The sequence below is a fragment of the Cynocephalus volans genome, chromosome 8 (genome assembly GCF_027409185.1).
Source record: "Cynocephalus volans isolate mCynVol1 chromosome 8, mCynVol1.pri, whole genome shotgun sequence".
NCBI classification, from domain to species: Eukaryota; Metazoa; Chordata; class Mammalia; order Dermoptera; family Cynocephalidae; genus Cynocephalus; species Cynocephalus volans.
This window is the reverse complement of record NC_084467.1, coordinates 120803778-120831524: the sequence shown is the minus strand read 5'-3', so window position 1 is coordinate 120831524 and position 27747 is coordinate 120803778. Positions and strand designations below refer to the sequence as shown.

At 37.7% G+C, this 27747-nt stretch overlaps 1 protein-coding gene across 1 annotated transcript in view; it reads left to right on the top strand.

The window, feature by feature from the left end:
• The first annotated feature begins 13796 nt into the window (after positions 1-13796).
• RGS5 (regulator of G protein signaling 5) overlaps positions 13797-27747 on the top strand; it is a 54682-nt gene continuing 40731 nt past the window's right edge. The window contains exon 1 of the mRNA XM_063105584.1: positions 13797-13905. Coding sequence (XP_062961654.1) covers positions 13862-13905 — 44 coding nt within the window. The 5' untranslated portion in view covers positions 13797-13861. The remainder of the gene's footprint in view (positions 13906-27747) is intronic.

The window sequence follows — 27747 nt, the reverse complement described above, 5'->3', positions numbered from 1 at the left end:
GACACCTACATAAAACGGGCAATTTTCCAGAAAAATGCAAATTGCCAAAACTGACCAAAGAAAAATTATGACTAAATTAAATTTGTAGCTGTTAATAAAACTAAAATGGTAATATAAAACATACTCTCTCAAAAAACACCAGGCCCAGAAAGTTTTTCAATTTTTACTCACTAAATTTTTACAGAACAAAAAATCTTCATTTTATACAAATTATTCTATGAAGTAGAAGAGAAAAAGCTACTCTTTATTTTCCATTCAAAATGTCTTTTGTCTTTAGTCCACTTAAAATAGCAATAAAAAAATGTGTTGTATCAAGGGACAAATCTTACCAAAAGTACATATGACCATTAGGGAGAATTTGTTAAACTTTACTGAAGGGCAAAGAGATTGATATAATGCACTCATGTAGAGATAGAGCTGGGTCTCTGGAGCTCACAGACCCCTTGAGCCCATTCACAAACCCTTCACATGCAGGTCTGTGAGCTAGGTAACCAGCAAAAAGGTCCTTGGAGCCTTGGTTGAAGTAGGAATAGTCTTTATTCAGCACACACAACACTACGAGCCAAGCAGTCCACGCACATCTAATAGCTAAACAGTACAAAGAGAAACTCAGAAACCCAACCGTTACAGGCAAAGTCCAAAGAAAAAACTGAAACTGAGCAGCTGCCAGCAGAGTAAACATGCTCTATTTTTAGAAGCAAGCTCTCTGCCACCAGCCTGCCTCATAAACTGCAGAATACACAAAAGCAATAACTGGAAAGATACATAGGTGCACATGCACACTAACTCCACCCACACAACTTGTTTACAAGAAATGTGGAGGGAGCCTGACTAAATTATTCTATTTTCCCCACAACTCAGAACCGCCTGATTCTAAAATTTATATGGACAAATAATTACATATAAGGGGTAGATAGGAAAATGCTAAAAACGACCAAAAGGGTGTGCTTGCCCTACCAGTTTCCAAGATATTACAAATATATAGTAATTATGTGATATGGGTATAGGAATAACTGCAACTTAGTGGAATAGGAGAGAATAGATCAAGTATAAATAGAAACATGCTTTCTAATAAAGGTGGCATCTCAGATCAATAGATTAGAAATACTCCAAAATAAATGGAGTTTAGAAAATAATTCTCCATACAGTAAAAATATACTATCACTTCCCTACCTCACTCTATAAGCAATAATTCATTTCAAGTGGATTCAAGACTTAATTGTGAAAAGCAAAAATCAAGTTACTAAACAAAACTGTAGGAGAATATTTTTATGAGTTTGTTCTAATGAAAGCTTTCTTATATAAGACCAAAAACTTCACTGATAAGGGAAAACCTAGGTAAATTTGACAAGATCAAAATACACCATAAACAAGCTAAAATGATAAGCTACAACACAGGAGAACTTATTTGCAAAACAATAAATTTTTATCAGAATATATAAATAATTATTTAAATTAAGAATTTTTGAAATAACTTTAGACAAGAAAAAGTTGCAAAAATAGTAGTCTTCATATGCCCTTCACCCAACTTCTCCTAATGTTAAAACTTACATAACCAAAGTACAATGATCAAAACAAAAAATTTAGCATCTACACAATACAATTAACTAATTTAAAGATCTAATTTGAATTTTGCCAGTTGTTCTACTAATGTCCTTTTCTAATCCAGGATCCAATTTAGGATCTCACACTGCATTTAGTTGGCATGTCTGTTTAGCCTCCTCCAATCTATGATGGTATCTCTTTCTTTGTATTTCATAATTTTGACACTTTTGAAAGAAATAGCCAGTATGTCTTTTTCCCATTTTTCTAATTGAAATTTGGTCCTTTGGCCCTTAATTTTTTTTTTCATACTTACACTGAGATAAATTCCAGTTTTTTTTTTTCTACCAAATTTTATTTTATTTTGTCAATATACAATGTGGTTGATTATTGTGGCCAATTACCGAAACCTCCCTCCCTCCTCCCTCTCCCCCCTCCCTCCCAACAGTGTCCTTTCTGTTCACTTGTTGTATCAATTTGAAGGAATTGTAATTGTTCTGTCTTCTTCCCTCCCCCACCCCACCGTTTTTTTTTGTATTTATTTATTTATTTTTAGCTCCCACAAATAAGTGAGAACATGTGATATTTCTCTTTCTGTGCCTGACTTGTTTCACTTAATATAATTCTCTCTAGGTCGATGCATGTCGTTGCAACTGGCAGTATTTCATTCTTCTTTATAGCTGAGTAGTATTCCATTGTGTAGATATACGACATTTTCTGTATCCACTCATCTGATGATGGACATCTGGGCTGGTTCCAACTCTTGGCTATTGTAAAGAGTGCTGCGATGAACATTGGGGAACAGGTATACCTTCGACTTGATGATTTCCATTCCTCTGGGTATATTCCCAGCAGTGGAATAGCTGGGTCATATGATAGATCTATCTGCAATTGTTTGAGGAACCTCCATACCATTTTCCATAGAGGCTGCACCATTTTGCAGTCCCACCAACAATGTATGAGAGTTCCTTTTTCTCTGCAACCTTGCCTGCATTTATCGTTCACAGTCTTTTGAATATTAGCCATCCTAATTGGGGTGAGATGGTATCTCTGTGTGGTTTTGATTCACATTTCCCAAATGCTGAGTGATGTTGAGCATTTTTTCATATGTCTGTTGGCCATTCATATATATCCCTTTGAGAAATGCCTATTTAGCTCTTTTGCCCATTTTCTAATTGGGTTGCTTGTTTTTTTCTTGTAAAGTTGTTTGAGTTCCTTGTATATTCGGGATATTAATCCTTTGTCAGAAGTATATTTTGTGAAAATTTTCTCCCACTCCGTTGGTTGTCTTTTAACTCTGTTGTTTCTTTTGCTGTGTAGAAGCCTTTTGGTTTGATATAATCCCACTTGTTTATTTTTCCTTTGGTTGCCCGTGCTTTAGGGGTCGTATTCATGAAGTCTGTGTCCACTCCTACTTCCTGAAGTGTTTTTCTTATGTTTTCTTTAAGAAGTTTTATTGTTTCAGGGTGTATATTTAAATCTTTAATCCATTTTGAGTTGACTTTAGTATATGGTGAAAAGTATGGGTCTAGTTTCATTCTCTTGCATATTGATATCCAGTTATCCCAACACCGTTTGCTGAAGAGGCAGTCCCTTCCCCAGTGAATAGGCTTGGTGCCTTTGTCAAAGATCAGATGGCTGTAGGTATGTGAGTTGATTTCTGGATTGTCTATTCTATTCCATTGATCAGTGTGTCTGTTTTTATGCCAGTACCATGCTGTTTTGGTTATTGTAGCTTTGTGGTATAGTTTAAAGTCAGGTAGTGTTCTGCCTCCAGCTTTATTTATTTATTTATTTATTTATTTTTGCTCAGCATTGCTTTGGCTATGTGTGGTCTTTTGTTATTCCATATAAGTGTCTGGATAGTTTTTTCCATTTCTGATGAAAATGTCATTGGAATTTTGATGGGGATCGCATTGAATTTGTATATCACTTTGAGTAGTATGGACATTTTCACAATGTTGATTCTTCCAATCCAAGAGCATGGGATATCTTTCCATCTTCTTGTATCCTCTCTAATTTCTCTCAGCAGTGGCTTGTAGTTCTCATTATAGAGATTTTTCACATCCTTGGTTAACTCAATTCCTAAGTATTTTATTTTTTTGGTGGCTATTGTAAATGGGCAAGCTTTCTTGATTTCTCTTTCTGCATGTTCACTATTGGAGAATAGAAATGCTACTGATTTTTGTGTGTTGATTTTGTATCCTGCTACTTTGCTGAAATCATTTATCAACTCCAAGAGTTTTTTTGTAGAGGCTTTAGGCTGTTCGATATATAGGATCATATCATCAGCAAACAGGGACACTTCGACTTCATCTTTTCCAATCTGGATGCCTGTTATTTCCTTCACTTCTCTGATTGCTCTCCCTAGTACTTCCAACACTATGTTGAATAGGAGTGGTGAGATTGGGCATCCTTGTCTACTTCCTGTTCTTAAAGGAAGAGCTTTCTGCTTTTCCCCATTCAGGATGATATTGGCAGTGGGTTTATCATATATGGCTTTAATTATGTTGAGATAATTTCCATCTATACCTAACTTATAGAGGGTCTTTGTCATGAATGAATGTTGAATTTTATCAAATGCTTTTTCAGCATCTATAGAGATGACCATATGGTCCTTGTGTTTGATTTTATTAATATGGTGTATCACATTTATTGATTTGCGTATGTTTTTTTTTTTTTTTTTTTTTTTTTTTGTCTTTTTTTTTTTTTCGTGACCGGCACTCAGCCAGTCCTGACTGAGGTCAGTCCTATATAGGATCCGAACCCGTGGCGGGAGCATCGCCGCGCTGCCAGCGCAGCACTCTACCAAGTGCGCCACGGGCTCGGCCTTGATTTGCGTATGTTGAACCAACCTTGCATCCCTGGGATGAATCCCACTTGATCGTGGTGAATAATTTTAAGTATGTGTTGCTGTATTCTGTTAGCTAGTATTTTATTGAAGATTTTTGCATCTATATTAATCAAGGATATAGGACTGTAGTTTTCTTTTTTAGTTGTATCTTTACCTGGTTTTGGTATCAGGATGATGTTTGCTTCATAAAATGAGTTTGAGAGATTTGCATCTGTTTCAATCTTTTGAAATAGTTTGTAAAGAATTGGTGTCAATTCCTCTTTGAATGTTTGGTAAAATTCTGCTGTGAATCCATGTGGTCCTGGGCTTTTCTTTGTTGGGAGCCTTCTGATAACAGCTTCAATCTCCTTTATTGTTATTGGTCTGTTCATATTTTCTACGTCTTCATGGCTCAGTTTTGGGAGCTTGTGTGTGTCCAGAAATTTATCCATTTCCTCCAGATTTTCAAATTTGTTGGCATATAGTTGTTTATAGTAGTCTTGAATGATTCCTTGTATTTCAGATGAATCAGTTGTAATATCACCTTTTTCATTTCTAATTTTTGTTATTTGGATATTCTCTCTTCTTTTTTTAGTTAGCCATGCTAATGGTTTGTCAATTTTGTTTATCTTTTCAAAAATCCAACTTTTTGATTCATTGATCTTTTTTATTGTTTTTTGGGTTTCAATTTCACTAAGTTCTGCTCTGATCTTAATGATTTCTTTCCATCTGCTAACTTTGGGTTTGGATTGTTCTTGTTCTTCTTGTTCTCTAAGGTGAAGTGTTAGGTTGTTCACTTGCCATCTTTCCATTCTTCTGAAGTAAGCATTCATGTGATAAATTTCCCCCTTAGTACTGCTTTTGCAGTATCCCACAGGTTTTGGTATGATGTATCATTCTTTTCATTAGTTTCAATAAATTTTTCATTTCCTGTTTGATTTCTTCCTAGGCCCATATGTCATTAAGTAGAATGCTGTTTAATTTCCATGTGTTTGTATAGTTTCCAGAGTTTCATTTGTTATGTATTTCTAATTTTAATCCATTGTGGTCTGAAAAAATACATGAGATAATTCCAGTTCTTTTGAATTTGTTGAGACTTGATTTGTGACCTAACATGTGATCTATCCTGGAGAATGATCCATGTGCTGCTGAGAGAATGAATATTCTGAGGTTGTTGGATGGAATGTTCTGCAGATATCTGCCAAGTCCAATTGGTCTAGTATGTTGTTTAGATCTTGTTTTTCTCTGCTGATTCTTTGCCTAGATGATCTGTCTAATATTGACAGTTGGGTGTTCAGGTCCCCTCCTATTATGTTATTAGTGTCTATTTCCTTCTTTAGGTCTAATAGAGTTCATTTTATAAATCTGGCTGCTCTGACATTGGGTGCATATATATTTGTGATTGTTATGTCTTCTTGATGGATCAATCCTTTTATCATTATGTAGTGGCCCTCATTATCCCTTTTTATGGTTTTTAGTTTAAAGTCTATTTTATCAGAAATATGAATAGCTACTCCAGCTCGTTTTTCATTTCTGTTTGCATGGTCAATCTTTTTCCATCCTTTCACTCTTAGTCTATGTGAGTCTTTATGAGTGAGATGGGTCTCTTGAAGGCAGAATATAGTTGGGTCCTGCTTTTTAATCCAGTCAGCCAGTCTGTGTCTTTTGATTGGGGAATTTAAGCCTTTTACATTAAGAGTTGCTATTTGCTATTGAAAAGTGTTGATTTAATCCTAGCATTTTATTGATTATTGTTTGGATGTCTTAGGTGTCTTTTATTCCTTTCTTTCTGATTTACTGTTTGTTTTCTGTATTTTTTGGTTCCTTGGGTTGTAGATAGCCTTTTTGTTTGTTTGTTTTCTATTCATGAATGCCGTTTTTATTATACTTGTGGCTTTTGATTTTTCTTGGGTTTTTATGGCAGTGGTAGTTATTTTTCAGGTACCAAACCCAGTACTCCCTTGAGAATTTCTTGTAAGGGTGGTCATGTGGTAGTGAACTCCCACAGTTTTTATTTGTCTGAGAAATATACTATTTGCCCTTCATTTTGGAAGGATAGCCTTGCGGGGTAGAGTATTCTTGGCTGGCAATCTCTGTCTTTTAGTATTTTGAATATATCATCTCATTCCTTTCTGGCTTTCAGGGTTTGTGATGGAAAGTCTGATGTTAGTCTGATTGGGGCTTCTTTATAGGTGATTTGACACTTCTCTCTTGCAGCTGTTAAGATTCTCTCTTTGTCTTTGAGTTTTGCCAATTTGACTATAACATGTCTTAGAGAAGACCTTTTTGGGTTGAATACGTTTGGGGATCTTTGAGCTTCCTGAATCTGAAGATCTGTGTCTTTTCCAATAACTGGGAAGTTTTCTGCCACTATTTTGTTGAATATGTTTTCAATGCAATCTCTTTTTTCCTCCCCTTCTGGAATACCCATGACTTGGATATTTGAGCACTTAAGGTTGTCTGATATCTCTCTCAGATTTTCTTCAATGCCTTTAATTCTTTTTTCTTTTCCTTTTATTTTTCGTTTCTTTTTTTTTTTTTTTTTTGTCTGCCTGTGTTATTTCAAATAGCCCGTCTTCAAGGTCAGAAGTTCTCTCTTCTACTTCTGCAAGTCTGCTGGTTAAACTCTTGGTTGTTTTTTTTATTGCATTGAATGAATTCTTCAGTTCAGCAAGCTCTGCTACATTCTTTTTCAGGGCATTGATTTCCTTGTATATTTCTTCTTTCAGGTCCTGTATACTTTTCCTCATTCATCATGTTGTGTAGCTGAGTTTTCTTGTATCCCATTCAGTTTCCTTAGAATTATCACTTGAAATTCCTTGTCAGGCATTTCAAGGGCTTCTTGTTCTACAGGATCTAGAGCTTGAGAGTTATTACCCTTTGGTGGTGAACTTTCTTGATTTTTCATATTTCTGGTATCTTTCCTTTGATGTTTAGTCATTGTAGCTGGGGGTTTCACAGTCCACTGGTTTGACACTATTGTCTGGCTAAGATGTTGCTGGGGTTGCCAATTTGGTATGGCTACCTCAATGTCTGCTCAGTTGGTCACTAGTGCCTTGTGTGTGTGGTTTCCTCAGGACTTGGGCCTCTCCGGGGAGCCATCTCTCTAGTCAGCAGGCACTTGGCCGGGCTTCTGGGTCACACGGCAGCACTGCAAGGCATGTGGTCTCTGCAGAGCTTCCGGCTCCCCTGCTGGATGTCTCCCTGCTCCACACGCACTGGGCCAGGCTGGGGATGGAGATGGGTGGTGGCAGTGAGTCCTACATGCTGGATCACATGGCAGCACTGCAGGGCATATGGTCTCTGCAGAGCTTCCGTCTCCCCTGCTGGATGTCTCCCTGCTCCGCATGCACTCAATAAATTCCAGTTTAATCTAACAAGTACAACAGTCAGCATTGTCCACCCACCTGACCTCAATGATCAGTACAGGAAAGTCAGTTGACAGCAGCACACATTTGAGACTTTGCTGGAATTGGAGAGAGAAGCCCTTTTTATCCACTACCTTTGAGAGGGACTGTCCAGCCTTCTAGGAGCCATCAACTGCCTTGGAATCAAAACAACATGGAGGGGAGAGGAGCCTGGAGAGGCAGATATTCTGGAGCTGCTAGTATTGTCTGTCTGGCCCTTAATTTTTTAAAGTTCATTATGTATTAGGAAGATGATCATTTGTGATATGTACTACAAGTTTTCTCTAGATTTCTCACCTTTCTTCTGGTTTTTTTTAGAGATTTTTGTCATGACTTTTAAAAAATATAGTCAAATTTACCAATATTTGTCTTTGTCTTTGGATTTTGAGTCATAGTTAGAAAAACCTTCCCTACACTGAGGTTAAAAGGGAATCCATCCATGTTTTCTTCTATTATTGTAAGTTTTTACTTTGTACATTTAGATCATTAATCTAGTTGAAGTCTATGTTTGAATATGGTAAAAAGTATAGACCTAATTTTATACTTTTCCAAGTGGCAAACCAGTTGTCCTGGTGCCATTTATTATAACTACATTTTAGTCACAGTGTTTTGAGATGTTATTTTTATCATACCCTAAATTTCCACATGTACTTAGATCTATTTCTGGGCTATTCTATTCAACCAGTTTATTTGTCTGTTAGTAAACCAGTACCACACTGTTTTAATTATATAGTATGTTCAGTGTTTGGGTATTCATGTGTTTGTTTTTTCAAGTTAAACTTCAGTATCAAGTTGTTTAACTCCATAAAAAAATCTTGCTCGGATTTTTATTAGGATTGTATTCAATTTATAAATTAATTTAGGGAGAACTGACATCTTTATAATGTTGAGTTATCCTACACAAAGACAGGGATGTCTTACCACTTGTTTGAATCTATTTTTGTGTCTGCCAGGAACGTTTTAAATTTTTTCTTTTATTGGTTTTATATGTTCCCTGTTAATTTTATCTCTAAATATTTAATTGTCTTTGCTTCTGTTGTGAATGGAATTTTCTCTACCATTATGTCCTCTAAATAATTTCTTATTAGTTGTATATTATGATACTTCTCTGAATTTTTTTTATTGTTCTAGTTAGTTTTTATCATTGATTCTGTAGGGTATTTGAGGCCTGCTATTATGTCTTCTGCAAAAAGAGATTTTTTTCTTTACCAATTCTTATGCCTGTATTGATTTCCCTTAATTGTAATTATCTAATACCTCTAGCACAACATTGAGAAGAGCAATACTAATTTGAGCATAACATATTGCACACAGATACTGATATTCAACTCTCAACCCCATAGACATATACAATCGACTACATTTCAATTAAAAATAGAAAAAAAGAAAAAGGGAGAAATCAGAAATAAAATAAGAATTTACAATGAGAAAAGAACCCATGAAAAAAGTATTTTTTTAAATGACACTTCTTTTCAGATCTGCATAAATATTGGTCTGTAGTTTTATCTTTTTTGGTTGTATCTCTGTCTGGTTTTGGTACCCAGTTTATACTGGCCTCTGAATGAGTTTGGGAGAATGGCCTCTGTTTCAATTTTTTGGAATAGTTTGAAGAGAAATGGTATTAATTAACAAAATACCGGAGACTGAGTGATGTATAAATAGAATTTTATTTCTCAGAGTTCTGGAGGCTGGGAAATCCGAAATCAAGATGTCAGCAGGTTTAGTTTCTGATGAGGGCTACTGTCTGCTTTCACGATGGCACCTTGTGGCTGTGCCCTCACATTGTGGAAGGGTAAAAGGGGACAAACACCGTGTCTTCAGGTGGCAGAAGAGCAGAAGAGAAAAAACCCACTCTTTCAAGCCCTTTTATTAGGGTGCTAATCCCACTCATCAGGGTTGCAACCTCATGACTTAATCACTTTATAAAGGCCCCACCTCTTAATACTATCGTGTTGGTGATTTAAGTTTCAAGACATGAATTTTGGGGGACATGTTCACATCATAGCACAAATTTCAATGAAGATATTAAAAAATGATCTGGAAGAGTACACACCAAAATCTTAATAAGGATGGGGTGTGATAGAAGTGGGAAAAGAGTGGAAATGGGAGTGGTCATTTTAAGGGACTTCGGTTTTCTCTGCTGTCTCTTTATTTCTTTAAAGAAAAAAGCACAGAAACACATATCACCACCTGTTTATAGTATATACTTCTGGGTGGCAGAGTTATAAATTATGCTTGTATGTAGTTTTTAGAACTTATCACGAAGAAAGAAAGAAATCAAGCAACATGTGAGGTGAAAGCCTTGCCTCTGTTTACTCCGCGTGCTCCTAGCAGGCCTTAGGTGAAACTCTCTGCAGCAATTAGGGAGATTAATTAGTGGGTAGATGCCTGTTCACCATCTAACACATAGTCCAAGAGGTTTGCAGATTGGAAGCTATAAAATTCATCTCAATAAATATATTGCTAATAATAGTTAAAACAAAGAAATGTATACGTGATTTAGTTAAGAAAATGAATTAGAAATGGATCAGAGTAGTTGTGTGGGCAAGAGACCCTTTCATCTGATGAAAACTTTCAGTTTCTCCCACTACTTCCACCTACATAGCTAACTCCTGCCTTCTGTAATATCTAGCACTTTGGAGTCCAAACCCTTGTGGCATCCTCCAGGGCAGATAGATACCTCTTTGGTGTATCCCCTGAATTCCTTTTCCTGCTTCGTTAGTTATCACATCTGTATTAGTCCATTTCTGTTGCTTATAACAAAATACTTGAAACTGGATAATTTATAAAGAAACAATATTTATTGCTTAAAATTTTGGAGGCTGGTAAGTTCAAAATCCAGGGAACATATCTGGTGAAGGCCTTTCTTTGGTGGTAACTCCACAACAACACAGTTATCACATGGAAAAATGGCAAAAGCAGAGAGAGAGCTAACTCACTCCTTCTCTTTTTAAAGCGCCCAGAGCCAAGCCCATGACCTCCATGAAACCATCAACTTATTAATCTATTTATCAGGGCATGGTCCTCACAATATAATCACCTCTTCAAGGCCCCACCTTTCAATTAATATTATAGGATTTCCTACCCTCTTGACACTGTCACATTGGGGGTTAAGTTTCTAATACATGGACTTTGGGGGACACAGTTCAATCCAAAGCAACTCCTAACCACCCCTTTTCACCTTCTATGAAGAGGTTGAAATCACTCAGAATGTGATGGTCTGTTTCTCTTTTTGCCATTGTAGCTTGTACCTTTTTTATACATTTATTATTGTTTTGAGGGATGCTTAGAAGGGAAAGGAAATTTAAAAAATACTTCACTTTATTTTTAAAAGACTTCAAATTTATTTTACATGAGCATATTCTCTTTTTGTGTGTAGTTAAAAAAAATAACATGAGATTTATCCTCCTAACAAATTTTCAAAGTGTATAGTACAGTATAGTATTGTTGACTCTAGGCACAATGTGGTACACCAGATCTCTAGAAATTTTTCATCTTGTATCACTAAAACTTTATACCCATTGAACAGCAACTCCTCAATTTCTTTTTCCCCAGCCCCTGGTAAGCACCATTTATTTTCTGCTTCTAGAACGTGCTCCTTTTTTTACATTCTATCTGGCTATTCCATCTTTATCAAGTTTTTAAAGACAACTATTTATCAGATTTAGTATTTACTTTTACTAATTTTTTTTATTTCAGGTTTTAGTAAGGCTGAGATAATTTTTTATTCTTGAATAGTCTATCATACCAAGTCTTTTGGGACAGTCAGAAATCTGCTTTGATTTTCAGTCCTGGCCAAGACATTAGCCTCCATTGCTCTACATTACATTTTTTCCCTTATATTATTATCTCCTCAAGGCCCCTTGGGTATCAAACAGTGATTTAGGCTCTTTTCCCAGTGAGTCTCCTCTTCTAGTTTTAATATTCCCACTGTAAGACTCAACAGGCAACATCAGTGTTTATGTCTCTAAAAAACCACAATTAATTGATTGGCTGATATTTACTTAGCCAGTTAATGGCAGAACTTGGGCAACTGTTTAGTTCAAGCAATATTTGTAGATGTCTACATGCCTGACATTGTGCTTAGTGCTAGGGGTACAAAGGTGAATATGACAGGTGCTATTATTTTAATGTCTACCCCTCCCCCCAAGCTCATTTGGAGCTTAATGCCCAATATGGTATTGGAAAGATGTGGCCTTTAGATGGTGATTGGACCAAGAGGGCTATGCCCTCATGAATGGATTAATCCACTTGTAGATTAATGGGTTAATGGATAAGTGGGTTATCACAGGAATGACACTAGTGGATTAATAAGGACAGGAAGAAGTACGTTAACATGGTCTCACTCAGCTCTCACCGTGTGATATCTTGCAACACCACAAGACTCTGTAGAGAGTCCCCACCAAGAAGAAGGTCCTCACCAAATGTGCCCCTTGACCTTGGACTTCCCAGCCTCCAAAACTGTAAGAAATAAATTTCACTTCTATATAAATTACCTGGGTTCAGACATTCTGTTATGAGCAACAGAAAATGAACTAATACAACAGGATTCCTCCTTGTTAAAAAAATATGTGTGTGTGTGTGTGTGTGTGTGTGTATACACATTAGAGTTGTAGCTTTCAAACCTTTTTGATTATAACCCATAGAAACATAATTTATTTAATGACCCTGTGCACATATACATATTGATAATTAAATCAAAAATTTCAGAAAATAATACTTAACTTTCTACATGCAGTGCATTGGTTATTAGTCTATTCTATTTATCTAATTGAAAATATCAGGTCATAATATACTTAATTGACTTTATTAGCCACTAACAGGTCTTGATCAACAGTTTGAAAAAAAGAGTGTACAGGGAGGGAGTCATTGAAGACAAAAATTTCAAATAAAAGGCAAAATTGCATGAATGATCTTCAATTCCGTATTTAGAGCTTTTCTTACAGATCATGCAATGCTGCTTATTTTTAGCATGAACTCATGTATGCTCCTTAGGCATTCACATTACATGTTACATACTATCAGCACCTTGGACCCCGACAGGATAAGACACAATTCAGGTAAATTTTGGTGGAATACTCCTTGAGTTTTGGGAGGCAGGAAAATGTTGAAGGGGAAGGGAAAACAAGCTGAGACAAGAATGGGTGGGTGGATTGGTGCGGGGGAGGCTGAGGAGTTACTTAACCTAGTCTTCAAAGCAGAGAGTAATCAGAAGACCACTTACAGAATTAGAAGAGTTTTGGGGGATAAAATCATTTACTCTTTTCCCACTTTGATCACACTCAATCCCTGTTAAAATTTTGCTGTATTGGTCTTCCAGATCATTTTTTTAGTAACTTCACAGACATGTGAATTCATAAAGAGTATATAGTAATTATTTGTATGTGCTTTGATTTATATAAGGAGTCGTTTTGTCTCCTCCATCACTTAGCTCCAGAAAGTCTTACCTGGTGCCCTTGAAGTCTTCCAACATCCCACGGCTCACTTACATTGTATTGATAGAATATGCTTCTGGGTCTTGAGAGCGGTGAGTGCCTCTTTCTTCCCTGAACTCCTAGCACCCACCTGTGTGCCAGGAACAAGGTAGGTACTCACCTACGCATTCCCTAGATTCCCTAAATCTCAATTTTCTCCATTGTGAAATAAATGAACTCCAAGGCACTTGCAGTCCTAATAATCTATGACTTTGATAGATGTGAAGTAGCTCAAGGCACTCTGCTTTACATGAAAGCCCACATCTTTGCTGTGGTTGGCCTGAGATTACTAGTTCAAACATGAACGACCTGTGCATGATTTAGGGACTAACCCCAGCCTGGTCAAATCAGCAAGAGTGTTGTGATAAGACCAGTTGAAAGCATGCTGCGGCAGTGCCTGCAGCAAAGAAAGCATTCCAGCTCTGCTGTCTAGCCTGCAATTTCCTCTAAGGCTCTGGATTGGTCAGAACGACAGAGGGCTGGGGTAGAGCCTTTATATATTCCTCAGAGGGAAAGGCAGTTCTAGACAGTTTCGAAGTATTCCAGGACTCGCTTTGCTGTTGAGAAGCTGTGCTCAAAGCTGAGGAGCTAAGCCACTTGCCAAAATGTGCAAAGGACTTGCAGCTCTGCCCCAGTCATGCCTGGAAAGGTGAGAATGAAGTAATTTTGGTTTAACAGATGGAGATATAGAGAATCTTTACTCAAGGGAGGCAATAGAAGCACTGTAGTCTGTGGCTAAACTGAGGTGGAACAGGTGCTCGATTGTAGACTAGGAATTGTCTCTTCCCTGTAAACTGTACAGAGATTCTGAAAGATCCAAGCTAGGAAACCGATACAACATGGGATAATTCATACATCATTTAATATCCAGGACATCATTCCCTTCAAGGAGATGCCTATTTTATAGGAATCTCAGAGTTTAAAAAAAAAAAAAAAATTGTGGTTTAAGAATTTAGAGTCCAACATCAAACTGTCTGGGTTTGAATTCTGGCTCCACTACTTACTGTTTGTGTGGCTTTGGGAAATTTATTTAACCTATCTCTATCTCAGTTTCCTTATCTCTAAGATGGAAATACTAACATTGTCTACCTCACAGGCTGGTTATAAGGATCAAATTAATTAATTATATGACACAGAACAATGTGTGGCACATAGTAGAACCGAATAAATGTTAACCCTTATTAATGTCCAAGGACTGAGAGAGGAAGGCAGGTTTGCAATGAGGCAGAGGGGATCTGTCATTGTTCTTTATAGTCTAACCACATCAGACAGAAGTAGCTGGATTGCTGGACAGAAGAAAACTCTTCAAACACAGAGGTTATTTATTAGTTAGCATTCTTTCTTAGAGGCTACCTGGTTGTCCTTAGTCTGGACAATATTCTGGAGAGAATCCTAAGTATCTAGGCTAAGTAAATAGAAGAACTAGTGTCTTACTTGTTAGAAAATCCTACCTGATGCACGGAAGTGGGGCTGTTTCTCCTCTTATTAAGAATGGATTTGGTTAAATTTGGTTTGATTCTTCATGTTTTAAAGAAAATAAAAGATGACTCTTGTGCAACTCTCCATCCCTAAAGGCACTGGCAATGATTGTCTAAGAGGGTTATGTTGCTTAATGGGCCATCTATGATATCTGTGTCTTACAGAAGAGGTCTTCTTTATGATGACATCCACCCTAGAAATAACCTCAAAATAATTTTTAAGGCAATAACATTGTAGCATAGGAATTTGTTTCCAACAATACTGTCTAGTGTGTGAAAATAAATTCTACAGGGAGCCTTACTCCCTGCTGTCAAAAGGACAGATGATTTCTTAAAAGCATATAAAAGAAACTAAAAGCAGTTAAACCATAGTAGTTAGATTGTAAATAGGGGATCCGTAGTGTCCATTGGACCAACCTTGGGGAGGAGGACAGTTTTTAATGCTGGATACTGTTTATTGCTATCAGACTATCCCTCCCTCTTACCTACTCTATTCAAAGCCTAAGAAATAAGGAGAGCACACAGAGCTGAAAGCCATTCAAAGTTTCTTGAATATGAGACAATGCCTAATTATTTCCTTTTCTATTTTAACGACTATTAGAATTGCAACTTAACAACTTTAATGGATGCCTTTAGCCACTTCTTATTTGAAATTCTTGTGTACTCTCATGTAGTGGATAAATCTTACCTTATTAATTGGTGAACAATTAACTCTAGAATAATTGTAACATCAGTCTGCCAGGCATTTTGTGATCATATGACACACTGCTTGGCATTTAGTGAGTCATCAATAAATGTTTGTTTTAAGTTTGACATTGTTACTAATTTTTTCCATATATGTTCTTATAAATATGCATAATGTTTACTGAGACACTTGAATGGGACATTTCTTTCAATGATTTCTATTACTGTTTTATATCTGATTCACTATCAACATTAATATTGAATCACTTTGTGTATCTTCTAATGCACAGTAAATTCTTATGCCCCATGACATAACTAATATTCACGTAGAATATTAAAGAGTTGCCAAGGAGCAAGCTTCTTCTTCTTTTTTTCTTTTTTGTTTCTTTTTCTCTTGCATAGACTGATCCTTTTAATTTACTGGAATATGAATCCTGCAATTACTGGGTGCTATTAAATATTTTTTCATGATCTGTTATCATTATAAATAGAGTTATATTTGTAATTACAATGTTGCCTGAGAGGAATGTTTTGAAGAAATGGAATTATGGAACTATGAAGTTGTTAGCACACAGCCATGGAAAGGATCTAAGATGGTCTATTCTAAGAGTAAAATGATACTTGAACAAATGCTTCCAGCCCTGCCTTCCATGGCTCTAGACTCTGACTCACGCCTCCCTCACACCCTCGGGCTCCCACCTTTTCATGTCTTCTCCCCAAGCAATAGGAGGAACATGGATAAGCCTCAATGCTTAGATAAAGATATTTAAAAATTTATATAAAATAAATGAGGACGATAAATACTCATTAAAAAACAAATCTGTTTTTAATGGAAAGCTCTGCTGAAGAGTTAAGTTGCAACTTCTATATTGCATTGAAAATAGAATTCACTTTGCTAAAATCTGATTAACATATTGTCATTTATCATAGTGGAAAGAGTACTAGTTAAGGAGGAAGGAGCAGATTCAATTTTGTCAGGATCTGAATTTGTGTTCCTCAGCAGGTTACTTCTCTTTCCTAGGACTCTGTTTTCTAATTTAATAAGTAAAAGTTGGATTTGTTGTCCTCTAATATCCTTTTCATTCCAATATAGTGTAAATGAAGTGAGATACATCTTGTTTCAGTGCAGTGAGAGATGCAAAAAAAAAGGGAAATTTTTCCTATTTTATTTTTCTCTAAAAGTGTGGGAGCAGAGAAAAGACAAATAATGAACAACCGTCAAAGACCCAACCCTAGGCTGAAACCGCTGAACTGTGGCGGAAGAAACTTAGTAATTCTAATACTGGTTTATGAGAAAGCATAATTTACTTGGTCTAAGGGGAAATTTAATCCTAAAAAAAAATTCTTTTGTTAATGTCTAGGGAAGCATTAAGCTAGAGTGAACTTTGACATATTTGTAGAAACTATTCTTTGTTTATTTATTTAGACTTTTAGGACTATTGCTCATTAAAACTCAAGGCAGACCTCACCTATTTTTATATATTTAAAAAGACAAATAATCCAAACATTTGAGAAATGAATGGCCAGCACCACACAATTTCTAACCTCTGGCATATTGAGACCGTACTGTATGGGTGGGAATCTTACACAGTCAATTAAAAAGGAAAGATTTGAGTCAATTGAAGATCTTATTTTTACCAGTGACTTTTGACTTTGAATTTTAGGTTTCTTTTAAAAACTTGTCTTATTTTCTGAGTTTCTTGAATTTCTCCATCCAAGTTTAATTTTTAATGTAAATATTGCTCTTTGGAAATAGATCAAATATTCTGAAATAAAGTGCTGTCATTATGATTCCCAAAAAGTCTTCACCAAATTATAAAGCAACCAGTGTGGTTATTATTGTCTTTGTTCATCAGTGTTGACTAGTCTTAGTAGCAAGTTCACAGTCTACTAAACTAACAAGGGGAGTAAAGGCGTAACTAAGACTCAGGTTCTGACAAAGAATTTTCAGACATTAATAAAGTGTCACAAACCCTTTACTGCTGTAGGTGTCTGGCATAGATATGATTTCTGTTTAAGACTATAAAGATTGCTAATGGCATGTAATGTGTTTAATCCACAGTTCACACAGGGGCTTCTGGTTACCTCAAGTGAGTGGCAATGCTCGGAATTTCAGGTGATATAGAAAGTAAATGGGAAAGGTGATTTTTAAAATTTATTATTTAAAATTTTATTTTTAATTTTTAAAAATTCTATTTGTTTTAAAAATGTATTATTTTACTAAACGTTCCATTTTTCTCCTTCTTCTCTGATTTATGTGGGTCAGGTATGGACAATTTAGAGTAAAGGCACCTAATAAGTGGGGTTACTAATCAACTAATCTTTTAAGATTTTAAGCCTTTGGAAACACCAGTGGGTCAACGCCCCTGGGTCTGCAAGATTAAGTAAATACGGACTTTCCAAAGGCATGAGCACATCCTTGGGCCAATTGTAGAAAAAAGATAGCACTAAGTAAATTAAAGACTGTGACAATAAACTTGAACAAGTGATAGCTCAATTGGAATGAATAAAGGATCATCAAAAAAGCCTTAAGAGGTTGTGGAAAAGCCTCTAGCTGGGTTTAACATGCCTGCTGGGAATAAGTGTGAATTTGAAGCTTACTATAGCTGATAGTCTAGTGATATAATTGAAAATATTGCAGTAAAACTTTATAGTGTTAAGAAAGTGAATGAAGTATTTAATAAAATTTGGATGGGAAGTCACTAAGATCAACTTTGTTTTGATTCTTATTGGTGAAACAATATCTATTATTTCTCTGGATTGCCTTTCAAACTTGTGTACTTGACTTAAGCATGCAGAGTAAAGACCCAGGCCCTGCTCTCAAGGAAATTTTCAGCCCAGTTAGGAAGATAAATAAGAAAAATTAATGCTCAGTGTTGCAATCCACTATAAAGAATAAATACACAGCATGCTAAGAAGCACAAAAGTGGAAGGAGTGTGTGGGGACTCATTCATAGAGTTTTTGGTAGTCAGGGAAGACTTTGCAAGAAGTTACAGGAATGTTGCTTGAACTGTCTTAAGGGACAGAAGATTAGCCAGGTCTAAATAGGAAGAAAAGAAAGAAGGAAGGGGGCAGGCCCGCATGTGCAAAGGCACAGAGGTGAGAGGAGACTGCAAGGTTAGCTGATGTTTTGACATCAGTATACAGTCCATAATATTTCTCAGAGTAAAGCAAGGAGGAAAACCCGCATATGGTTGTATGGGAACTTCTTGAGTGCCCAAGGCTGAGGACTGAAGAGATTTGCTCAGGGGGAAAGACTGTTTTTCCCTCTTTGCCTAAAGAATTTAATTCCTGAGAAGACAATCTGTATTTGGCATGCAGTAGGCACCTAATAAATATTTCGTTGAAAGAATACACGAAAGAATTTACAGCAAGTGGAGACAGACTGCTGCCAGGCCAGCCTGGTGTTTTCTCTGCTTTCCCAAAGGATTGGGGAGAACAATATCAGTATCAGCAGTGACATTTTAGGCCACAATGGGAGAAAGAATGTATGTTGCTAAATCAAGATGGATTCCTGCTGGAGGAGAGGGGGAGCCGGGATTAGGAGAGGAAGAAAGGTAGAGCAGAACCACCATTTGTGTAATTTCATCAGGAAAATCTTGTTAAAGAGGTGAGTCTTCTTTTGTTTCTAATGATGGTGTGCCTTGGGCTATTGGTAAACTTTAGGAAATTGTCCTGCTTGGGCTATTTCTCATGCAGTTAGCTGTCACAGCTTTAATGAATTACATTCTGTCTTCTCACTAGTTTCCTTTCTTTTCTTTCCTTCGCTTAGTCTGGGCTATGTTTAATCACTAATTCAAAACACTTTTAGATCCTGGAAGCTTACATTTTAAAGCATTCCCCGAAAAATTATCTAGTTTGTTTCTCCTTCTTTAGCAAGGACTACAGACTATTATGGGATAGATAATATCTAGGGAGGAAGTTTATTTATGTCTCTGAGGCCCATGTTAATGGCTTTTGCCTGTCCTGCTGGCTGCAGAGCAAAGGAGCTAAACTTTAATTAATTCGGTCAAGATCAATCATTAGTAACAGGAGCCAGAATATGGCTGGAAGCCAGAAGATAACAGGTTCCTATCTCTTCCTTTGAAGTTTCAAGATAACGTTGGATCTGCACTGTATTTTAAAGGCTGAGTCACCCAAAGGATAAAGACAGTGAAAGATTATTTCTGACTTCCTGAGAAAGTTAATCCTAAAATTACAAAAGAAAATGCAGGTAGGAAGTATGTGAGTTCACAGTCTATCAGTCTATTCCCTGCCTGAACGTCAGCACTTGAAAAGTGAGGTGATGGGGAGGAAAGAACAGTGGTCATAATCCACCTCTATTCCTTCTTAGCTGTGTGAACTTGAACTTGGGGAAGTCGCTAAACCTCTCTGAGCTTCATTTCTTCATGTGTAAATGAGGGTATTTATCTCGCCGGGAGAGGTGCTATAAGATATAAATAAAATAATACATATAAGGTGACTAGTTTTTAGTAGGTGGACCCCTATTAAATAATTAATTTCCTTTTGTCCTTTTCCTCTTTGTAGGTAGTCAGGAGAACATAATTTAAGTCTGCCAGTTATTTGTCTAGGCCTTTGATAAAACATATTTCTTTCCATCCTTCTTCAACAAAACCTCATCTTTTTTTGAATAATAAAGATTAATTGATCAAGGCTTTGGATCCCTGTACCAGCCAACCACAAAAACAAACAAACAAACAAACAAACAAAACAGATGAATTTGTAAAATCATATGGTATGTTTTAACATTTCATCCATAACTCTTCCAACATCTATCTTTTTAAAAAAACATAACAACTCTCTACAACACATTAGAAGACTCATTAAAAACCATGATCATCTCTAAAAATAGTAATAATTCTTTTATACTAGTAAATATCCAGTAAACATCCAACGTATGACTTTCTCAATGGTCTTACTGCAGTTGGATTGTTTGAATCAGGATCCAAAAAGCGTCATATTTTGGGATTGGGCGAGCTCTTAAATCTCTCTTAATCAATAGGCTTCCTGTATTTTTTTTTTTTTCCTTTGCAATTTATTTGTAGAACACAGGATTTTTAGATACAAGTAGAAGAGACTGTATAACATGTGGGAAAGGTACTGAATGGGAAACCCAGGTGTCCTGAGCTGTAAACTTGGTTTCTACTAACTAGCGGGGGGGGGGGGGGGGGGGGGGGGGGGGGGGGTCACTAGCCATTTCCCCCTCAGGGCATCTCTCTTCTATTTGTGATAGGACATGATCCTGTTAACACTCCTTCTAGCCCCAACACCTTATTACTCTGAATTTGGACACCATGTATTTTGAGGAAAGATATTATTTTCATTCTAATTTTTCATCTCATCCAAGTCATCTAGGAAGGCCAGGGAACAAACTTCTGAACGTAGCTTAAAAGAAGCAATCAATTAAAAATGTGTAATTTTCTTTCCACCACTTTTGATCTCAACAGACTCAATGAAGAACCCCATATTTCTTTAAAAGACTTGTGACAAATTCAGAATAAACTCCCAGTTTGTGAAAGTATACACACACACACACACACACACACACACACACACACACGCACACACGCACGCACGCACGCACGCACGCACGCAGTGGAAAGTGACTCTTTTTTTATTTTGGTGAATTCCCTGAAGAAAAAGGATGGTCTCAGTTTCTTGTACAACACGAGGATAAATTAGAAAGACTCTAACAGCCTGTGATTCTTGCACTTTGTTTACAGTTAACTTAGTTCTCTCTTATCTCAAGAGGGTGGGTTCCTTGAGGGAAAAAGTAAAGCTAGGACACAGACACATCTGACTTTGGGAATGCGGCACCATTGACCACTCTTACGCTATGTCACATTTTTCTCCAGTTTGTGGAAGGGGTGGCCCACTCATGCCCTTCTCAACCTGCCCAGAGGGAGACTCAGCCCTCGCCTTAACAGTGAAAGAGTTTCCATCACTTTTTCATCAGGCTGGGATGAGAAGGGTGAGTCAGGCTATGTAAGAGTCTAAGCCTTTACATAATTAAACAATTTTTATCCACCCACTGGGTAGATCCTGGAGTACTGACAGTTCTTGGAAGTGCTATGAAGACTGCTTCTGACTGCGTGAATCCATGTCAGATATATATGAGGGTACCTCAAAAAGTTTATGGGAAGATTTGTATTATCTTTTATTTCTATGTTTTCACGAACTTTTTGAAATACCCTCACATATGTACTGCAACTGCAATTTCCAACCAAAATGCGGACATAGGTGTTGTCTCTAGACTAGGCATGAGAAATTGGGTCTTTCCTGGAAAATCTGTAGGTGCAATCAACCGAATTATAGGAAGCATGCATTAACAACACAGCTAATATACGTGTGCCTTTGTGCTAATTTACCCTGATTGTAGAGCTCCTAGAAAATCCAAATAGGGTATTTCTTGACAAAGCATTCCATTGAGTTACCGTGTCCAGGTAAAATAACTTACCTGACATTTTCTTTTTTTTCTCCTTCAAAAATATTTCAGGGTTTAAAGGATTCAGCCAAGCAGCTTTTGAATGGTTTGTATAGTAGATACTTGATGATCATGTTGGCTTTGTGAACCACAAATGAGGCTAAGACCATTATTCTATATTCTCCATGGCCTTCTTCCCAACTGCTTCCCAGACACTTCTCAAAACAGCACCTAGCTCATCTGGATAGGTTTTCACTTAAATCTTTAAAACCCTACATTCTAGAAGGATTTTGGAGCTATCATATTAGAGTCAGAGAAAGAGATGCAGTGTGAAGTAAAGTACTAGTAAAAATGTGAAGTGCTATACTCTGCAAGGGTTTATTTTTAGTAGTGAAGTGTGTGGAGATGTTTTGGTCAATCTACCATTTTTTGATGTGTTCTTGTGCAGAACATCTGTTTCTTGATGAGGCATTTGTCTAGAGAATTCAGGAAGTTTAGAAAGAATCAAGATGGTCTATTAAAAAAAATAGCTTCCTGTATTTTGGCAACTTATTTTAAGTGATAGTTTACAAGATATACCTGAGTCAACAGGAGCATGAGATCAAATGACCTGAGCACTTTGGGACAAGGTCAACAATGAAGGTCACATCAAAGACTTTTCCAGAAGGTCTGGTTGTCAGATGCTTTCTGATTGCAAGCTTCCAGAATCTTAGATCTTGCTTCTGAATACCCCCAGAGCAAAACAAATATGTCACTTAAATTCACACATGCATGCACAGACACACTCATTTATACTCATGCACCCTTGCTGTTTTTTATGATTTGAATAAAAGATGGATTGTTTGTTAAAATCAGAGATTTGTGTAGACAAACTGAAAATGATTCTGAGTCTGGTAGGAGGAAACAATTTTTCTTTTCACAAAGATGATTGATTGGAATTTTTTTCCTTCTTAGGCAAATAGGTGTTTCCTTTCTTCATGGCATGCATTTTACACTAAATGAGAAAAACAAATTGTTTTGGGTTTTTTTCTCCTCACACAACACTTCACTTCTGACACCAAATGTGTAGATTTCCATACCAAGAAATTCTCCAATTTTCTGCAGACATCGATTGGGTGTCTTACAATTCAATTCAATTCTGACACTAGCTACTTGGAATGAGCACCAGATCCCACAGAAAAAAGGCTCAGTCCCATAAGACTGTCCCCCACCTTCAGATGCCAATCACAAGTCTGACTATAAATTGGGGGTTCTTGGAACCCCTGCTTTGGGTTCAATAATTTGCTGTAATGTCTCATAGGGAAACATTTATTTACATTTACTGGTTTATTATAAAGGGTATTACAAAGGATTCAGATGAACACCCAGATGAAGAGGTACACAGGGTAAGGTATATGGGAAGGGAAGCAGAGCTCCCATGACGTCTCTGGGCACATCACCTCCCAGCACCTCAATATGTTCTTGTTCTCCAACCCATAAGCTCCCTGAACCCTGTACTTTAGAGATTTTTGTTCAGGCTTTATCAAGTAGGCATCATTGATTATTTACTCAATCGTCAGCCCCTCTTTCCTTTCCAGAGGATAGAGGAAGTAGGTCTGAAAGCTCCAAGTTTCTAATCAAGGTTTGATCTTTCTGGTGGCTAGTCCCACCCAGAAGCCCACCAATGGTGACCTCATTAGAACAAAAGATGCTCCTAACATCCCTATTGCTCAGGAAATTACAAATGTTTTAGGAGCTCTGTGACAGGAACTGGCAGCAGAGACCAAATATGTATTTCATATCATGTCACCAAGCCTAATTCCTGGTCTCTGGCCATGAGCCCCTACAGTAAAACAATCGTAAAAGTCAAAGGCTACTAGCACATTACTAGAATACATTCAGTCATTAATAATTCATCCAGTTCATCATCATATCATACGAAAATGTCTCCGAGGGAGAGGCCACTCAGGTTTGCAGGCTTCCATTCAATATCGCCAGGTTCCAAAAGCAGGAGTGGGCTCAGCAACATATGACTTTACCTTTGCAGACATCTCTTATACTTGAGCTAAGACATAATATCATTTCTTGCTTTGTTAATGTAATATTAGATTTCCTTATTTCATAACCCATTTATTTATTTATTTACACTCAGCTACTATTTATCCTTCTCTTCATTTATACTCAGATGTTTCTACCTTTAGAAGGACTTTCGGTTTGGCCACTGTGCTGGTCTACAATGCAGACAGCAACACTAGTCTAGCCAGTGCCTCCCCCACAGTCCATTCCCGTTCATATAGGGTAACATTATGGAGAACCACTGGGCTATTTTTACTAGCAGGCAGTATAACTGCATTCACTGTTAACACTGATGTTGTTAGATGGGCTGAAGGCACAGTCTGCCCAGCAGGCCCTCAGGAATCATACACTCTCCCACGACTTAGAGTTGGAGCCCTATCTCTGTGACCAGTGCATCCAGCAGGTGGAAAAAAAATTGAGGTGACGTGAGGAAGAAAGAAAAATGTTATAACCACTATATTAGCATCCTTCTCCCTTGGAAAGAATTGCATAGTCATGTCAGCATCCTTCCCCACCTGATCTTCCCCAGATCCGCCAGAAAAGCAGTGGAATATCTAGGGGAGACACTCCTTTTGTCCCATTCATGTTGAGTGTGAGCACACACTCATGAAGGTGTGTAAGCCAGTCCTTCATGCTTTTATCTTCTGTTTTAGACAACAGATGTTTCGATTATCCATTCCACTTCTCTATCAAACTTATTCTGAGGAAGATATCTCTTTGTTCACTGTTGGGCATTTTGGGCTGTAAAGTGTGTTTCTTGATCTGGAGAAATGACAGCTGGCTGTTCAAATAGGTGCACTATTTTCTGCTCTGGTTCTTTTATAGCACTCTGAGCATTTGCGTCTAACACCCGGTAAGCAAAGCCCAATCCAGGGTTAGTGTCTTTTCCTGTCAAGAACCGTTTGTAGCTTCCCAGGGCTATCAGTATCAGTCTCACTTGTCACCTATTTTCAGAGTGTTCCCACCAGAGAATCTGCCACCTAGCCACCTGCAGTCTCTGTGTCATCTGATGAAAAACAGAACAGCTCTTACTGACATTTTGCACCTCATAGTGTGCAAGAGAACCTTGCCCAGATTCATCCCATCTCTGCACTGCTGCAGTCCCCCCATGTCCACTCGTTTCATGCACCCAGGTGGCCACCTTAAGTAAGCACAAGGGGATATCTGCTTGTCTTTTCCAGTTACCTTCCAAACATGGAAGGAGGCTCTTCTGATGACCATTGACATGTCCTACTTTATTCTGCCCCCCTCAGATTCCCACAGTAATTTCCATAGGGTTGTGCCGCATGTGGGCATCCCTTTAATAAGCCAGGTTTCCATTGCCCTTCCATCTGACCATGTAGGCAGGACACTGGCTACTGCACAAGTCAGAAGAAACTGAAACATAGGAGCTTTTATCATTGTTTAATTTGTCGATCATTGCTAGGAAAACAGCACGCAATTCAGCCCACCGGGCTGGTCTGTTTTTGTCTTCTTTGATCAGAGTGACAGCCTTCCAACAGGATATTGTTAATTCACCTTGGAACTGCTGTCCACAAATCAAGCAACTCTTTGTCAGGCAGTTGAGCACTGGTTACAGGGCACTGACCAAGTCATGATAAAATCTGGCAGCTCTTCACCCAGTTCCAGAGTCAGTTCTAGGGAAAAAGAGGATTCCTGCTCATGTCTCCCCCTTGCATTCCCCAGGCAGCATGATCCTGTGTAGACTATTTTCATTTTGTTATAGGACATTTCTGGACACTGCCCTTTCCATCAGAGTGTTTCTCTGACACCAACAAGACATCATGGCTATTTCAGGTTTCAAGATTATGTTATGTCCTTGAGTCTTAGAGGCAGTTTCAATTAATGTTCAATAGCAAGCTAATAATTGCCCCTCAAATGGAAATTTTCTAGTTCAAAATTCTAGTAGTCATCACTGAAAGGCACTTACAGGCTTTTGCCATAAGCGCCAGTCTATGTTCCATACAGAGCTATCAAACAGAGAATTTGTCCACACTAGCACTTCAGATTCTGCTCTATACTGTTTGGGTGTGGGCAGTCTTATTGGTTCCCATTAGTATGTTCAAGTAGCATTGCTTAGAGTGCAGATTTGCATGTCTTCTGTTTTACAGTATTAGGTAGGGGAAACATTCCCCAGTCAGACACAATGTCTATCCCCGTAATACAATAAGGTGAAAGAGACACATCTACTTCACACAGAGCCTGTTTAAACATTTCCACTTTCATAATCCTATCAACCCTTCACTTTTTATGTTCTCTCAATCTAACTGTGGCCCAAGTCAGGACTTCACCAATGGGTTTTGTACCGTAGTGCATGGGGCTCCCGTGTCCAGGAGTTCTAGAAACTTTTCTTCTCTACTCACTGACCATTTTACGCACTTATATGCAAATGGCTTTGGGTCTCAGCAGGGGGTCACGCCCAGGGACCCTGGCCCCTTTGTCAATCTTTTTTTTTTTTTTTTTTGTCGTTTTTTCGTGACCGGCACTCAGCCAGTGAGTGCACCGGTCAGTCCTATATAGGATCCGAACCCGCGGCGGGAGGATCGCCACGCTCCCAGCGCAGCACCCTACCAAGTGCGCCACGGGCTCGGCCCTGTCAATCTTTATCTTGATTGAGTGGCCTGACTTTTGCTCCAAGCAACTGCAGGTCATGTTTCTCATTGTAATCTTTGTCTTCTGGCTTTTTAAATTTTTCCAAACTGGGATAAATAAAAGGGACATGTTTGGGACCCTTTAATGTTGAGGGATCACCAGAGATCCCTTTGGCCTGCCCAACCTTTGATAATATTGTATTAAGATACTTGTTTGATTTTTTCTTTCCTTCTTTCTTTTTTTTTTTTTTTTTCCTTATGCAGGAAACAAATGTTTTTATTTTTAGGCCTTACCCTTGTTTTAACCCCATCAATGTTTATTTTATTCATCCCATTTCTTCATAACCATCTAAAGATTTCATTGTGCTTGGAGGAGTTCCGTGATACATCTCTCCTTTTCCTCCTTTTTTTTTTTTTTTGTCCCATCAGTGTTTCCGGTATTTACTTTATTTTCTCAAAAACCTTTGAAACATTTTCACCTTCTTCAGAAGATTTCCTTGTCTCTCTCCTCTGCCTTTTCCTGTCCCCTTATTAATTAATCCACTGTTTTTGTTAGACTCTGTAAGACAGCAAATTTGATAAGGCTTTCCAGATCACTGTCAGTTTTGCAGCAATAAGACTATATGCAAAAGGGAAAGGGGCCCCTTTCCCACAGCATTTACCATGACCCAGGTAACAGGCATATTCAGAGGGTGAATATCTTGATTATCATAAAGCCAGTCCCACATGGCTTGCATATTAAGCACATCAGCTGCTTCATCTGGGGTGTTCCACTTGGCATTTATTTGGGGAAATGGACAGTTTCTTTTTCTCACAATATACAGGCCTTACAGTGGCTTTTGTCCAGCCCACCAGGTTGGCTGTTTCCTCAGGAATAACCTCCTGTGTGTCTGGATCATGTACAGATATCTGTGATTTTTCCATAGTGAGCTGTGGGTCCTGTTCAACCCAGAATCTATTTCAGTAAAGGTTTTTAAGGAAGCTAATGAAACCAATCTACAAAATAAAACAACTTAATCACTCTATACAACCTGGTTTCAGTAGTTTTTTGGTTTTGCCCTCCCCCAACATTGACTACCACTTTGGTGACCAGAGGCCTTAAAGGTAGTTTCTATTGTCCTGTATAATTTTTCTCTTTGTTGATGCCTTTCAGACCAGTGTTGAAAGCTTAGACTGACCCAAATCTGAGCTCGTTCCACCATCAAGGTCCAACCAAGCACTTTCTTTCATTTTAGCTCTTACAGATAATAATAACAAA